At 43.9% G+C, this 18,912-nt stretch overlaps 1 protein-coding gene across 4 annotated transcripts in view; it reads right to left on the minus strand.

Moving 5' to 3' along the window:
- Positions 1-18,912, minus strand: part of LOC129810602 (A-kinase anchor protein 2) — a 239,817-nt gene that overhangs the window by 12,255 nt on the left and 208,650 nt on the right. For all 4 annotated transcript variants that reach the window (XM_055861305.1, XM_055861297.1, XM_055861290.1 and 1 more), the window contains one exon: positions 6,953-9,821. In XM_055861305.1, the coding sequence (XP_055717280.1) occupies positions 6,953-9,821 (2,869 nt within the window). The remainder of the gene's footprint in view (positions 1-6,952; positions 9,822-18,912) is intronic.

An 18,912-nucleotide genomic window follows, 5' to 3' on the forward strand; every position in this document is an offset into this window, starting at 1 on the left:
ACTATAGTGGTTTCATAACTAACATAGGACTATAGTGGTTTCATTACTAACATAGGACTATAGTGGTTTCATAACTAACACAGGACTATAGTGGTTTCATAACTAACATAGGACTATAGTGGTTTCATAACTAACATAGGACTATAGTGGTTTCATTACTAACATAGGACTATAGTGGTGAACATAACTAACACAGGACTATAGTGGTGAACATAACTAACACAGGACTATAGTGGTGAACATAACTAACATAGGACTATAGTGGTTTCATAACTAACACAGGACTATAGTGGTTTCATAACTAACATAGGACTATAGTGGTTTCATTACTAACATAGGACTATAGTGGTTTCATTACTAACATAGGACTATAGTGGTTTCATAACTAACATTGGACTATAGTGGTTTCATTACTAACATAGGACTATAGTGGTTTCATAACTAACATTGGACTATAGTGGTTTCATTACCAGCATAGGACTATAGTGGTTTCATAACTAACACAGGACTATAGTGGTTTCATAACTAACATAGGACTATAGTGGTTTCATAACTAACATAGGACTATAGTGGTTTCATTACTAACATAGGACTATAGTGGTGAACATAACTAACACAGGACTATAGTGGTTTCATAACTAACACAGGACTATAGTGGTTTCATTACTAACATAGGACTATAGTGGTTTCATAAGTAACACAGGACTATAGTGGTTTCATTACTAACATAGGACTATAGTGGTTTCATAACTAACATTGGACTATAGTGGTTTCATTACCAGCATAGGACTATAGTGGTTTCATAACTAACACAGGACTATAGTGGTTTCATAACTAACATAGGACTACAGTGGTTTCATAACTAACACAGGACTATAGTGGTTTCATAACTAACATAGGACTATAGTGGTTTCATTACTAACACAGGACTATAGTGGTTTCATTACTAACATAGGACTATAGTGGTTTCATAACTAACACAGGACTATAGTGGTTTCATAACTAACACAGGACTATAGTGGTGAACATAACTAACATAGGACTATAGTGGTTTCATAACTAACATAGGACTATAGTGGTTTCAATACTAACATAGGACTATAGTGGTTTCATAACTAACACAGGACTATAGTGGTTTCATAACTAACACAGGACTATAGTGGTGAACATAACTAACATAGGACTATAGTGGTGAACATAACTAACATAGGACTATAGTGGTTTCATAACTAACATAGGACTATAGTGGTTTCATAACTAACATAGGACTACAGTGGTTTCATAACTAACACAGGACTATAGTGGTGAACATAACTAACACAGGACTATAGTGGTGAACATAACTAACACAGGACTATAGTGGTTTCATAACTAACACAGGACTATAGTGGTTTCATAACTAACACAGGACTATAGTGGCTTCATAACTCACACAGGACTATAGTGGTTTCATTACTGACATAGGACTATAGTGGTGAACATTACTAACACAGGACTATAGTGGTGAACATAACTAACATAGGACTATAGTGGTTTCATTACTAACATAGGACTATAGTGGTTTCATAACTAACACAGGACTATAGTGGTTTCATTACTAACACAGGACTATAGTGGTTTCATTACCAGCATAGGACTATAGTGGTTTCATAACTAACACAGGACTATAGTGGTGAACATAACTAACAGGACTATAGTGGTTTCATTACCAGCATAGGACTATAGTGGTTTCATAACTAACACAGGACTATAGTGGTTTCATAACTAACATAGGACTATAGTGGTTTCATAACTAACACAGGACTATAGTGGTTTCATAACTAACACAGGACTATAGTGGTGAACATAACTAACACAGGACTATAGTGGTTTCATAACTAACATAGGACTATAGTGGTTTCAAAACTAACATTGGACTATAGTGGTTTCATTACTAACATAGGACTATAGTGGTGAACATAACTAACACAGGACTATAGTGGTTTCATAACTAACACAGGACTATAGTGGTGAACATAACTAACACAGGACTATAGTGGTTTCATAACTAACATAGGACTATAGTGGTTTCAAAACTAACATTGGACTATAGTGGTTTCATTACTAACATAGGACTATAGTGGTTTCATAACTAACATTGGACTATAGTGGTTTCATTACTAACATAGGACTATAGTGGTTTCATTACTAACATAGGACTATAGTGGTTTCATTACTAACATAGGACTATAGTGGTTTCATAACTAACACAGGACTATAGTGGTTTCATTACCAGCATAGGACTATAGTGGTTTCATAACTAACACAGGACTATAGTGGTTTCATAACTAACATAGGACTATAGTGGTTTCATAACTAACACAGGACTATAGTGGTTTCATAACTAACATAGGACTATAGTGGTTTCATAACTAACACAGGACTATAGTGGTTTCATAACTAACACAGGACTATAGTGGTTTCATAACTAACACAGGACTATAGTGGTTTCATAACTAACACAGGACTATAGTGGTTTCATAACTAACACAGGACTATAGTGGTTTCATAATTAACATAGGACTATAGTGGTTTCATAACTAACATAGGACTATAGTGGTTTCATAACTAACATTGGACTATAGTGGTTTCATAACTAACATAGGACTATAGTGGTTTCATAACTAACATTGGACTATAGTGGTTTCATTACTAACACAGGACTATAGTGGTTTCATAACTAACATAGGACTATAGTGGTTTCATAATTAACATAGGACTATAGTGGTTTCATAACTAACACAGGACTATAGTGGTTTCATAACTAACATAGGACTATAGTGGTTTCATAACTAACATAGGACTATAGTGGTTTCATAACTAACATAGGACTATAGTGGTTTCATAACTAACATAGGACTATAGTGGTTTCATAACTAACATTGGACTATAGTGGTTTCATTACTAACATAGGACTATAGTGGTGAACATAACTAACACAGGACTATAGTGGTTTCATAACTAACACAGGACTATAGTGGTGAACATAACTAACACAGGACTATAGTGGTTTCATAACTAACATAGGACTATAGTGGTTTCATAACTAACATAGGACTATAGTGGTTTCATAATTAACATAGGACTATAGTGGTTTCATAACTAACACAGGACTATAGTGGTTTCATTACTAACATAGGACTATAGTGGTTTCATAACTAACACAGGACTATAGTGGTTTCATAACTAACATAGGACTATAGTGGTTTCATAACTAACACAGGACTATAGTGGTTTCATAACTAACATAGGACTATAGTGGTTTCATTACTAACATAGGACTATAGTTGTTTCATTACTAACACAGGACTATAGTGGTTTCATAACTAACATAGGACTATAGTGGTTTCATAACTAACATAGGACTATAGTGGTTTCATAATTAACATAGGACTATAGTGGTTTCATAACTAACACAGGACTATAGTGGTTTCATTACTAACATAGGACTATAGTGGTTTCATAACTAACACAGGACTATAGTGGTTTCATAACTAACATAGGACTATAGTGGTTTCATAACTAACACAGGACTATAGTGGTTTCATAACTAACATAGGACTATAGTGGTTTCATTACTAACATAGGACTATAGTTGTTTCATTACTAACACAGGACTATAGTGGTTTCATAACTAACATAGGACTATAGTGGTTTCATAACTAACACAGGACTATAGTGGTTTCATAACTAACATAGGACTATAGTGGTGAACATAACTAACACAGGACTATAGTGGTGAACATAACTAACACAGGACTATAGTGGTTTCATTACTAACATAGGACTATAGTGGTTTCATAACTAACACAGGACTATAGTGGTTTCATAACTAACACAGGACTATAGTGGTTTCATAACTAACATAGGACTATAGAGGTTTCATTACTAACATAGGACTATAGTGGTTTCATTACTAACATAGGACTATAGTGGTTTCATAACTAACATAGGACTATAGTGGTTTCATAACTAACACAGGACTATAGTGGTTTCATAACTAACACAGGACTATAGTGGTTTCATTACTAACATAGGACTATAGTGGTTTCATAACTAACATAGGACTATAGTGGTTTCATTACTAACATAGGACTATAGTGGTTTCATAACTAACATAGGACTATAGTGGTTTCATTACTAACATAGGACTATAGTGGTTTCATAACTAACATAGGACTATAGTGGTGAACATTACTAACACAGGACTATAGTGGTTTCATTACTAACATAGGACTATAGTGGTTTCATTACTAACATAGGACTATAGTGGTTTCATAACTAACATAGGACTATAGTGGTGAACATAACTAACACAGGACTATAGTGGTGAACATAACTAACACAGGACTATAGTGGTGAACATAACTAACACAGGACTATAGTGGTTTCATAACTAACACAGGACTATAGTGGCTTCATAACTCACACAGGACTATAGTGGTTTCATTACTAACATAGGACTATAGTGGTGAACATAACTAACACAGGACTATAGTGTTGAACATAACTAACATAGGACTATAGTGGTTTCATTACTAACATAGGACTATAGTGGTTTCATAACTAACACAGGACTATAGTGGTTTCATTACTAACACAGGACTATAGTGGTTGAACATAACTAACATAGGACTATAGTAGTTTCATAACTAACACAGGACTATAGTGGTTTCATTACCAGCATAGGACTATAGTGGTTTCATAACTAACACAGGACTATAGTGGTGAACATAACTAACAGGACTATAGTGGTTTCATTACCAGCATAGGACTATAGTGGTTTCATAACTAACATAGGACTATAGTGGTTTCATAACTAACATTGGACTATAGTGGTTTCATTACCAGCATAGGACTATAGTGGTTTCATAACTAACATAGGACTATAGTGGTTTCATAACTAACATTGGACTATAGTGGTTTCATAACTAACATAGGACTATAGTGGTTTCATAACTAACATTGGACTATAGTGGTTTCATTACTAACATAGGACTATAGTGGTTTCATAACTAACATAGGACTATAGTGGTTTCATAACTAACATTGGACTATAGTGGTTTCATTACTAACATAGGACTATAGTGGTTTCATTACTAACACAGGACTATAGTGGTTTCATAACTAACACAGGACTATAGTGGTTTCATAACTAACACAGGACTATAGTGGTTTCATAACTAACATAGGACTATAGTGGTTTCATAACTAACACAGGACTATAGTGGTTTCATTACTAACATAGGACTATAGTGGTTTCATAACTAACATAGGACTATAGTGGTTTCATAACTAACACAGGACTATAGTGGTTTCATAACTAACACAGGACTATAGTGGTTTCATTACTAACATAGGACTATAGTGGTTTCATTACTAACATAGGACTATAGTGGTTTCATTACTAACATAGGACTATAGTGGTTTCATAACTAACACAGGACTATAGTGGTTTCATAACTAACACAGGACTATAGTGGTTTCATAACTAACACAGGACTATAGTGGTTTCATAACTAACACAGGACTATAGTGGTTTCATTACTAACATAGGACTATAGTGGTTTCATTACTAACACAGGACTATAGTGGTTTCATTACTAACATAGGACTATAGTTTCTTCATAACTAACATAGGACTATAGTGGTTTCATAACTAACATAGGACTATAGTTTCTTCATAACTAACATAGGACTATAGTGGTTTCATAACTAACACAGGACTATAGTAGTTTCATTACTAACATAGGACTATAGTGGTTTCATAATTAACATAGGACTATAGTTTCTTCATAACTAACATAGGACTATAGTAGTTTCATTACTAACATAGGACTATAGTGGTTTCATAATTAACATAGGACTATAGTTTCTTCATAACTAACACAGGACTATAGTAGTTTCATTACTAACATAGGACTATAGTGGTTTCATAACTAACATAGGACTATAGTGGTTTCATAACTAACACAGGACTATAGTGGTTTCATAACTAACACAGGACTATAGTGGTTTCATAACTAACACAGGACTATAGTTTCTTCATAACTAACATAGGACTATAGTGGTTTCATAACTAACATAGGACTATAGTGGTTTCATAACTAACACAGGACTATAGTGGTTTCATAACTAACACAGGACTATAGTGGTTTCATAACTAACACAGGACTATAGTTTCTTCATAACTAACATAGGACTATAGTGGTTTCATAACTAACATAGGACTATAGTTTCTTCATAACTAACATAGGACTATAGTAGTTTCATTACTAACATAGGACTATAGTGGTTTCATTACTAACATAGGACTATAGTGGTTTCATTACTAACACAGGACTATAGTGGTTTCATAACTAACACAGGACTATAGTGGTTTCATAACTAACACAGGACTATAGTGGTTTCATTACTAACATAGGACTATAGTGGTTTCATTACTAACATAGGACTATAGTGGTTTCATTACTAACATAGGACTATAGTGGTTTCATAACTAACACAGGACTATAGTGGTTTCATTACTAACATAGGACTATAGTGGTTTCATTACTAACATAGGACTATAGTGGTTTCATAACTAACATAGGACTATAGTGGTTTCATAACTAACACAGGACTATAGTGGTTTCATTACTAACATAGGACTATAGTGGTTTCATAACTAACACAGGACTATAGTGGTTTCTTAACTAACATAGGACTATAGTGGTTTCATTACCAGCATAGGATTATAGTGGTTTCCTAACTAACATAGGACTATAGTGGTTTCCTAACTAACATAGGACTGGTTTCCTAACTGACAGGCCACCTCTCCACATAATTACAGATGAACAAGTGTTTTTTAAACAGGGCATGCGTCTGAAATGGCACCCTATTTCATACATAGAGTTGTTGTCAGTTAGCTCACCTGGTGCCGTCTTGCTGGTGAGTTTTGTGGGCGGCAGGCTGCCGGAGAGGCTTAGTTTGGCGGGTAGGCTGTTGGTCTTCTGCTTGTCCGCGGAGTTGATAGGCATTGTCTTGGGCCTCCCTGTCTGGTTTGTTCTGGGGCCCGGTCCGGATCGCACCGCTCCCAGGCTCTGCCTCTGCTTCTTCAGATCCTCTTCTCGCTCCTGCGCCGCGCGGATCTCCTCCTCAATCATGGACAGAGTCCTCTGCTTCCGGGAGCGCAGCTTGAACGGCCCGGTGCTCTGCTCCGTCTCCTGGGTTCTGGTGGCTTCTGCTGTGCTGCGGAGCTCGGCCGCCTCGGAGTACTTAGAGAAGTAACTGAACTGGTCCTTCTCGCTGGGGGTCGGCGACAGCTCTGGAGGCTGGTAGGGCTCTACATGGCGAGGAGGGATGTGGACGGGGGTGCGGACTGGGACGGGGTCTGGGTTTAGGGCCAGTGAGCGACTGAGGGCGGACTGGACGAGGATTTTAGGACCTCCGGAAGAGGACCTCCGTGGAGGGGGGGCGTTGGTAGGTTTCTCAATCTGGGCTGGGGGGGACTGCTGCTCTGGGGGAGGAGACTGATGTTGGGTTGGACTTAACTGGAACTGAGCTGGTGGTGACTGCTGCTGGGGGGTTTGTGATGGACTTGATTGGTACTGGGGTGGGGGTGACTGGAGGGACTGATCAGGTGTTTGCCACTGCTGCAGTGAGCTTGGGGGTGAGCAGAGTTGGGGGGATGGAGGTGAGTGGAGGTCTAGGAGTGCTGGAGGGTGGTCTAGGGGTGTGGGTGACTGGTGCTCTGGGCGTGGAGGTGAGAGCATCCCAGTGGATGGCGGCAGGACGTCTAAGTCTAGGTGCCTCTCTGGGAGGGGGTAGGGGAAGGACTGTGGGGTGGCGCGGGGGACCCCCTGCCACTCTTCGCCCTGCTGGTTCATAAGGGCGTGCTGGATGGCACTCTGCACCAGGAGTTCTGCATGGTACTCCAGCTCCTTCTCCGACGGACCCCGACCCCGCTCCCCGGGGGACCTGAGGGTGCCTTCCTCCATCTTGCCATTGACGGGCGTGGTGGCCTGGGGGGTGGAAGGGAAGGAGTACTCCCCTAGAGACGTCTCCCCCAGGTAGGCCGACATGGTCTCATTGGACGCATCGCTGTCGGAGACGTTGTCCATGCTGAAGTCGTTGGACAGGGTCTCCAGGACAGTAGTATCCTGGGAACGCAGGGAGAGCTCGTCCAGCCCGGAGTCACACTCCTCTGGGTGGCAGGACAGGGAGGCACTGGGGGAGTGGAAGGATTGGGAGGAGGAACGATGCTGCAGGGACAGGGATGAGGAACACAACTCAGAGTCTCCCTCATCTTTCAGGATGGTCATGACGGCCCGGGCGCAGGTGAAGTCTCCATCGCCTTCTCTGTTGTCCATCGAGGTCTCCTTGGGGCCCCTGTTCCTGGTCTCTCCCTCTCCCAAGGTAGTAGTGGGGGACTGGGTCTCTCCCTGTCCCAAGGTAGTAGTGGGGGACTGGGCCTCTCCCTGTCCCAAGGTAGTAGTGGGGGACTGGGCCTCTCCCTGGCTGTAGTACATCCCCTCTGTCCTGACTCTAGTTGTGGTGGTGGTGACGTCGTTGGCCTCTAGTGGCGAGCCCAGGTAACTACTGTAGCCCACTGTGACGGAGCTGGAGGATCTATCCACATGGGTGATGCTGTCTGGCGCTCTGGAGAAGGGCTTGGCCGAGTAGAGCTGAGGTGCCACACCTCTCTTCGGGGCTGTGACCTGTGACCTCTCGGCCTGCTGCTGCCTGGCATGTTCTATCTGGAGGAACTGCTTCCTGGCGACGGAGAAGTCTATCTGCTCCACAACGATGTCCTCCTTGGTGCTCTGGAGAACCTCTGCCGGGTCCCGGTTGGACTCAGGGTCAAAGCCGGGCTCAAAGGTCATGGAGTACTGGGCGTACGTCTGGGAAGACCCGCAGGTGAACTCTGACCTCCGCTGCTGCTTCCTCTCCTCGTACTTCCTGTGTGACTCAAGTTTGTCTGGCTCCAGCTCCTCCTCCAGGCTTTTCTCCTGAGGAGGGTTCCACCATTTTGTGCCCATGCCAGGGTTCTTCTTCACGGCCTGGCCTCGGATCAGCTCCAGCCGCTCCCTCTCCAGCTCTGCCACCTCCTCCGATGGACGCACCTTCTTCACGCGCACCTCCTTCTCACACGGGTCGAACAGCTTGGAAGGCTTCTTCTCCTCCTGGAATGCCCGCAGCTCGAAACGTGCCTCCTTCTTGATGGTCATCACAGTGGGGGGTGTTGTCTCTCCTCCCTGGTTCCTGTAGTTCTCATGCTCTCCCATTGGGCCAGAGTGGCCGTCGGGTTTGGAGTTGCTGGTGCTATTGACTTCCTGGTGGTCTATGAAGGTGGTCTGCTTCCTGTCCTCTACTATGACCTCATGGTTGGTCTGTGGGGATTGTGTGTCTGTGTTGGAGACGTGGACGGACGGCCCAGTTCCGTCAATACTGACCTCCCGGGGGTCTCTCTCAGGTTTCGCTGTCCCGTTAGAGGGCAATGGCATGGTATCAACCTCTGGGTCGCAGCAGTTAGCCTCCAACACCTCATCCAGGTAGGCTATCTCCTGGGCCACCTCTGTGTCCAGGGGCTGGGTCTGGTGTTTTTTGCCCTGGCCGTTGAGCCCTTGGCTGGGGTAGCAGCTCTCAGGGTGGGCGTCCACCTCCATGGTGCTGGTGGTGGTACTGCTGTCTCCTCCGCCCGCTGAGATCACACTGACAGAGTCGAGGAAACTGACGCTCTTTCTCTCCGTTCTGTCTCTCTTCAGATCATCACTGGCATCCTCTGATGCCTTGGAGGATTTCTGGAAGACAAAGAGAGGTGTTAGATCACTATTATTCTGTTGCATCAATGCATGTACCCTATTCCCTATATAGTGCACTACATTAGACCAGAGTTCTATGGAACAGGGTACCATTTGGGACGCATTCAGCTAGCATTTTCAGGGATTTCTGAAAGACCAGAAAATATATTTCAATGTAATATCACTTTTATTCAGTGTCTCGGCAATGCATAGCAGTATCAGTTAATCAGATAGTATTTGGGGAAGAACAGAAATGGATAATGAGAAATGAAACTTCCACTGCTTGGAATTAAACAGGAAGTAGTAACTGTGAATATTGATTCCATCGTTAGAAGAGAAACCAAATCTACAGTAGCTGCAATAAAATTGAATTATGGGTAATTCCACGATGACAGATTTTAAGCCAAACAAACACCATTGATTTTTTTTATTTTTTTTTTAAACAAACCATACAACCCTATCAGGACTACTTTGAACAATTTACACTGAACATTTTTACAAAAACATATTTACTGGAAAAACTGTCCAGATCCAAAGTTTGTAACAGAATTTCGGTAACATCTACTTCATTTTTTAACGTATTCCAACAACCCTGTTAAATATCTGCTCTGAATTCAGATTAAAGATGTCTGCAGAAACAATGAGGTAGCAGCTATGACATCACACCTTGGGGTTGTTAAACTACAGTAAGTGAAGTGGATTTACACCCGGTAACAGAATTTGCGGTAACGGAATTTGATCGTGGGTCCCTGATCTGTACTACACACATATTAAATTACAGATATGAATGTCATTCTCTTCATGGTGATATATCCTGAATAGGTACACAAATATGTAGAAATATACAATACCATTACCAGATCAATACCAGTACGAGATCAATGTGGAGCTATATACAGCGTCTGCTAAATGACTTAAATGTAAATGTAAGTACCAGATCAATTTGGAGCTATATACAGGAAGTACCAGATCAATGTGGAGCTATATACATGAAGTACCAGTACCAGATCAATGTGGAGCTATATACAGGAAATACCAGTACTAGATCAATGTGGAGCTATATACAGGGAGTACCAGATCAATGTGGAGCTATATACAGGAAGTACCAGTACCAGATCAATGTGGAGCTATATACAGGAAGTACCAGATCAATGTGTAGCTATATACAGGAAGTACCAGATCAATGTGGAGCTATATACATGAAGTACCAAATCAATGTGGAGCTATATACAGGGAGTACCAGTACCAGATCAATGTGGAGCTATATACAGGGAGTACCAGATCAATGTGGAGCTATATACAGGAAGTACCAGTACCAGATCAATGTGGAGCTATATACAGGGAGTACCAGATCAATGTGGAGCTATATACAGGGAGTACCAGATCAATATGGAGCTATATACAGGAAGTACCAGATCAATGTGGAGCTATATACAGGAAGTACCAGATCAATGTGGAGCTATATACAGGAAGTACCAGATCAATGTGGAGCTATATACAGGAAGTACCAGATCAATGTGGAGCTATATACAGGAAGTACTAGTACCAGATCAATGTGGAGCTATATACAGGAAGTACCATATCAATGTGGAGCTATATACAGGGAGTACCAGTACCAGATCAATGTGGAGCTGTATACAGGAAGTACCAGACTATAGACACCCCAGAATATACACACCACAGACTATACACACCACAGACTATACACAGCACAGACTATACACACCACAGACTATACACACCACAGACTATACACACCACAGACTATACACACCACAGAATATACACAGCACAGACTATACACACCACAGAATATACACACCACAGTCTATACACAGACTATACAAAACACAGACTATACACACCACAGTCTATACACAGACTATACACAGCACAGACTATACACAGCACAGACTATACACACCACAGACTATACACACCACAGACTAAACACACCACAGACTATACACAACACAGACTATACACAACACAGACTATACACACCACAGACTATACACACCACAGAATATACACAACACAGACTATACACACCACAGACTATACACAGCACAGACTATAAACACCACAGACTATACACAGAATATACACAACACAGACTATACACACCACAGACTATACACAACACAGACTATACACACCACAGACTATACACACCACAGACTATACACACCACAGACTATACACACCACAGAATATACACACCACAGACTATACACACCACAGGCTATACACACCACAGAATATACACACCACAGACTATACACAACACAGAATATACACAACACAGAATATACACAACACAGAATATACACACCACAGACTATACACAACACAGAATATACACACCACAGAATATACACAACACAGAATATACACACCACAGACTATACACACCACAGAATATACACACCACAGGCTATACACAACACAGAATATACACACCACAGACTATACACAACACAGAATATACACACCACAGACTATACACAACACAGAATATACACACCACAGAATATACACAACACAGAATATACACACCACAGAATATGCACACCACAGAATATACACACCACAGAATATACACACCACAGAATATACACAACACAGAATATACACAACACAGAATATACACACCACAGACTATACACACCACAGAATATACACACCACAGAATATACACAACACAGAATATACACACCACAGAATATACACACCACAGAATATACACAACACAGAATATACACACCACAGAATATACACAACACAGAATATACACAGCACAGGCTATACACACCACAGAATATACACACCACAGGCTATACACACCACAGACTATACACACCACAGACTATACACACCACAGACTATACACAACACAGAATATACACAACACAGAATATACACAGCACAGACTATACACAACACAGAATATACACACCACAGAATATACACACCACAGAATATACACACCACAGAATATACACACCACAGAATATACACACCACAGAATATACACACCACAGAATATACACACCACAGAATATACACACCACAGACTATACAATTCCAATTAAATGTGTCTAGAAAATTGACATTTTATAATCTGGGAACCATGTTTGGTGGGACGTTGATGAAAAATGTATTGCCATAACCATCAGAAAACTGGACACATGAATGTTCTTGAAACGTTCTGTGTGAGGAGACTACCCACAACACCGTCCCAACGCCGCCTGGGATGCATGGGCCCAACATACATAATGTAGGAAGAGACCGTGTGCTGGGGGTCATGGGTATGCTGACCCATGAAATCTGATCCTGTCATCAATAATGGAACGCAATCCAGCAGAGCTATACTATGATGGAACCAGTCACTCAGAACCAGTCACTCAGAACCAGTCACTCAGAACCAGTCACTCAGAACCAGTCACTCAAAACCAGTCACTCAGAACCAGTCACTCAAAACCAGTCACTCAGAACCATCACTCAGAACCAGTCACTCAGAACCAGTCACTCAGAACCAGTCACTCAGAACCAGTCACCCAGAACCAGTCACCCAGAACCAGTCACTCAGAACCAGTCACTCAGAACCAGTCACTCAGACCCAGTCACCCAGAACCAGTCACTCAGAACCAGTCACTCAGAACCAGTCACTCAGAACCAGTCACTCAGAACCAGTCACTCAGAACCAGTCACTCAGAACCAGTCACCCAGAACCAGTCACCCAGAACCAGTCACTCAGAACCAGTCACTCAGAATCATCACTCAGAACCAGTCACTCAGAACCATTCACTCAGATCCAGTCACTCAGAACCAGTCACTCAGAACCAGTCACTCAGAACCAGTTACTCAGGGGAATTCGGCACTAGTGCTTTATCTAAGGTTAAAATGCCCCATACCCACATACTATTGGTCATGTGGTGGATGACCTGCTTGTCCAACATCTCATCCCAAAATCATGCTTGTTCATTAATATGGTGTTGGTCCCCCTTTGCTGCTATAACAGCCTCCACTCTTCCTGGAAGGCTTTCCACTAGATGTTGGAACATTGCTGCGGGGACTTGTTACGATTCAGCCACAAGAGCATTAGTGAGGTCACTTTGTGCACGGGGGCATTGTCATACTGAAACAGGAAAGGACCTTCCCCAAACTGTTGACATAAAGATGGAAGCACAGAATCCTCTAGAATGTCATTGTATGCTGTTGAGTTAAGATTTCCCACTATGCATTCGGGCAGGTAGGGTTCTCCTGGCATCCGCCAAACTCAAATCCGTCCATTGGACTGTCAGATGGTGAAGCGTGATTCATCACGCCAGAAAACGCATTTCCACTGCTCCAGAGTCCAATGGCGGCGGAGCTTTACACCACTCCAGCCAACGCTTGGCATTGTGCATGGTGATCTTAGGCTTGTGTGAGGCTGCTCAGCCATGGAAACCCATATCATGAAGCTCCCAATGAACAGTTCTTCTGACGTTGAGTGTTAACGAAAGAGTGTTAACAAAATGGCTGCCTGTGTATCACCCTACGGAGATAACCGAGGGATGTCTTGATTCCAGATCTGATTTCTCACCAGGAGAGGAGTCCCCAGTACATTACAGAGGGACATGAGTGAGATGAATAATTAACTGATGAGTCATTGATTAGAGAGGGTATCTGGAGGGTCTCTAAAGATACGTTGCTGCTTAATGAGGGGTTTCCTCTCCCCAAGCATCTTGTTACTTCCTGCTCTACTATTTCACTATTAAGGAACACTTGGAGGGACACTTCAGGGATTGTGGTTCAGCCCCCCAGCCCTACCAACAACTCCCTCTACTCCCTCTACCTCTACTCCCTCTACCTCTACTCCCTCTACTCCCTCTACCTCTACTACCTCTACTCCCTCTACTACCTCTACCTCTACCTCTACTACCTCTACCTCTACTCCCTCTACCTCTACTCCCTCTACTCCCTCTACCTCTACTACCTCTACCTCTACTCCCTCTACCTCTACTCCCTCTACTCCCTCTACTCCCTCTACTACCTCTACTCCCTCTACTCCCTCTACCTCTACCTCTACTACCTCTACTCCCTCTACTACCTCTACTACCTCTACTCCCTCTACTACCTCTACCTCTACTCCCTCTACCTCTACTCCCTCTACTCCCTCTACTACCTCTACCCCCTCTACTCCCTCTACCTCTACCTCTACTACCTCTACCTCTACTCCCTCTACCTCTACTCCCTCTACTCCCTCTACTCCCTCTACTCCCTCTACCTCTACTCCCTATACCTCTACTCCCTCTACCTCTACTCCCTCTACATCTACTCCCTCTACTACCTCTACTCCCTCTACCCCCTCTACCCCCTCTACCCCCTCTACCTCTACTCCCTCTACTCCCTCTACCTCTACTCCCTCTACTACCTCTATTACCTCTACCTCTACTCCCTCTACCTCTACTACCTCTACTACCTCTACTCCCTCTACCTCTACTACCTCTATTACCTCTACCTCTACTCCCTCTACCTCTATTACCTCTACATTTACATTTACATTTAAGTCATTTAGCAGACGCTCTTATCCAGAGCGACTTACAACTCCCTCTACCTCTACTACCTCTATTACCTCTACCTCTACTACCTCTACTCCCTCTACCTCTACTCCCTCTACTCCCTCTACCTCTACTCCCTCTACTCCCTCTACCTCTACTACCTCTATTACCTCTACCTCTACTACCTCTACTCCCTCTACCTCTACTCCCTCTACTCCCTCTACATCTACTCCCTCTACCTCTACTCCCTCTACCCCTACTACATCTACTCCCTCTACCTCTACTACCTCTACTCCCTCTACCTCTACTCCCTCTACTACCTCTACTCCCTCTACCTCTACTCCCTCTACTCCCTCTACCTCTACTCCCTCTACTCCCTCTACCTCTACTCCCTCTACCTCTACTCCCTCTACCTCTACTACCTCTACCTCTACTCCCTCTACTCCCTCTACTCCCTCTACCTCTACTCCCTCTACTCCCTCTACCTCTACTCCCTCTACATCTACTCCCTCTACCTCTACTACCTCTACCTCTACATCTACTCCCTCTACTCCCTCTATCTCTACTCCCTCTACCTCTACTACATCTACTCCCTCTACATCTACTCCCTCTACCTCTACTACCTCTACCTCTACTACCTCTACCTCTACATCTACTCCCTCTACTCCCTCTACCTCTACTCCCTCTACCTCTACATCTACTCCCTCTACTCCCTCTATCTCTACTCCCTCTACCTCTACTACATCTACTCCCTCTACATCTACTCCCTCTACCTCTACTACCTCTACTCCCTCTACCTCTACTCCCTCTACCTCTACTCCCTCTACTCCCTCTACCTCTACTCCCTCTACTCCCTCTACTCCCTCTACATCTACTCCCTCTACCTCTACTCCCTCTACCTCTACTCCCTCTACCTCTACTCCCTCTACCTCTACTCCCTCTACCTCTACTACCTCTACCTCTACCTCTACCTCTACTCCCTCTACTCCCTCTACATCTACTCCCTCTACCTCTACTCCCTCTACCTCTACCTCTACCTCTACTCCCTCTACTCCCTCTACATCTACTCCCTCTACATCTACTCCCTCTACCTCTACCTCTACCTCTACTCCCTCTACTCCCTCTACATCTACTCCCTCTACCTCTACTCCCTCTACCTCTACTCCCTCTACCTCTACTCCCTCTACTCCCTCTACATCTACTCCCTCTACCTCTACTCCCTCTACTCCCTCTACTCCCTCTACCTCTACTCCCTCTACTCCCTCTACTCCCTCTACCTCTACTCCCTCTACTCCCTCTACCTCTACTCCCTCTACATCTACTCCCTCTACATCTACTCCCTCTACATCTACTCCCTCTACCCCCTCTACTCCCTCTACTCCCTCTACCCCCTCTACTCCCTCTACTCCCTCTACTCCCTCTACATCTACTCCCTCTACCTCAATTATCCATGATAATTGTGTAGTTTAGAGAAATTTAGAGAAATTGTCGAGGTCACCTAGGCAGCTTCACTTTCAACAACGCAGCCACTGCTAGCCAGGCTACTTCACCAGCCAGCAGTACTATATCATTTTAGTCAATTAGATCTTTTATTTTATTTATTTATTTTTTTTGCAACGTAAGCTTAACTTTCTGAACATTCGAGTCGTGTAGCCCACTTGTCATTCTAATCTCCTTTGCTTTAGCGTAGCCTCTTCTGTAGCCTGTCAACTATGTGTCTGTCTATCCCTGTTCTCTCCTCTCTGCACAGACCATACAAACGCTTCACACCGCGTGGCCGCGCCCACCCTAACCTGGTGGTCCCAGCCCGCACGACCCACGTGGAGTTCCAGGTCTCCGGTAGCCTCTGGAACTGCCGATCCGCGGCCAACAAGGCAGAGCTCATCTCAGCCTATGCGTCCCTCCAGTCCCTCGACTTCTTGGCACTGACGGAAACATGGCTCACCACAGATAACACTGCTACTCCTACTGCTCTCTCTTCGTCTGCCCACGTGTTCTCGCACACCCCGAGAGCTTCTGGTCAGCGGGGTGGTGGCACCGGGATCCTCATCTCTCCCAAGTGGTCATTCTCTCTTTCTCCCCTTACCCATCTGTCTATCGCCTCCTTTGAATTCCATGCTGTCACAGTTACCAGCCCTTTCAAGCTTAACATCCTTATCATTTATCGCCCTCCAGGTTCCCTTGGAGAGTTCATCAATGAGCTTGATGCCTTGATAAGCTCCTTTCCTGAGGACGGCTCAACTCTCACAGTTCTGGGTGACTTTAACCTCCCCATGTCTACCTTTGACTCATTCCTCTCTGCCTCCTTCTTTCCACTCCTCTCCTCTTTTGACCTCACCCTCTCACCTTCCCCCCCTACTCACAAGGCAGGCAATACGCTTGACCTCATCTTTACTAGATGCTGTTCTTCCACTAATCTCATTGCAACTCCCCTCCAAGTCTCCGACCACTACCTTGTATCCTTTTCCCTCTCGCTCTCATCCAACACTTCCCACACTGCCCCTACTCGGATGGTATCGCGCCGTCCCAACCTTCGCTCTCTCTCCCCCGCTACTCTCTCCTCTTCCATCCTATCATCTCTTCCCTCTGCCCAAACCTTCTCCAACCTATCTCCTGATTCTGCCTCCTCAACCCTCCTCTCCTCCCTTTCTGCATCCTTTGACTCTCTATGTCCCCTATCCTCCAGGCCGGCTCGGTCCTCCCCTCCCGCTCCGTGGCTCGACGACTCATTGCGAGCTCACAGAACAGGGCTCCGGGCAGCCGAGCGGAAATGGAGGAAAACTCGCCTCCCTGCGGACCTGGCATCCTTTCACTCCCTCCTCTCTACATTTTCCTCTTCTGTCTCTGCTGCTAAAGCCACTTTCTACCACTCTAAATTCCAAGCATCTGCCTCTAACCCTAGGAAGCTCTTTGCCACCTTCTCCTCCCTCCTGAATCCTCCTCCCCCTCCCCCCCCCTCCTCCCTCTCTGCAGACGACTTCGTCAACCATTTTGAAAAGAAGGTCGACGACATCCGATCCTCGTTTGCTAAGTCAAACGACACCGCTGGTTCTGCTCACACTGCCCTACCCTGTGCTTTGACCTCTTTCTCCCCTCTCTCTCCAGATGAAATCTCGCGTCTTGTGACGGCCGGCCGCCCAACAACCTGCCCGCTTGACCCTATCCCCTCCTCTCTTCTCCAGACCATTTCCGGAGACCTTCTCCCTTACCTCACCTCGCTCATCAACTCATCCTTGACCGCTGGCTACGTCCCTTCCGTCTTCAAGAGAGCGAGAGTTGCACCCCTTCTGAAAAAACCTACACTCGATCCCTCCGATGTCAACAACTACAGACCAGTATCCCTTCTTTCTTTTCTCTCCAAAACTCTTGAACGTGCCGTCCTTGGCCAGCTCTCCTGCTATCTCTCTCAGAATGACCTTCTTGATCCAAATCAGTCAGGTTTCAAGACTAGTCACTCAACTGAGACTGCTCTTCTCTGTATCACGGAGGCGCTCCGCACTGCTAAAGCTAACTCTCTCTCCTCTGCTCTCATCCTTCTAGACCTA

Source organism: Salvelinus fontinalis, chromosome 2, assembly GCF_029448725.1.
Source record: "Salvelinus fontinalis isolate EN_2023a chromosome 2, ASM2944872v1, whole genome shotgun sequence".
Taxonomy (NCBI): domain Eukaryota; kingdom Metazoa; phylum Chordata; class Actinopteri; order Salmoniformes; family Salmonidae; genus Salvelinus; species Salvelinus fontinalis.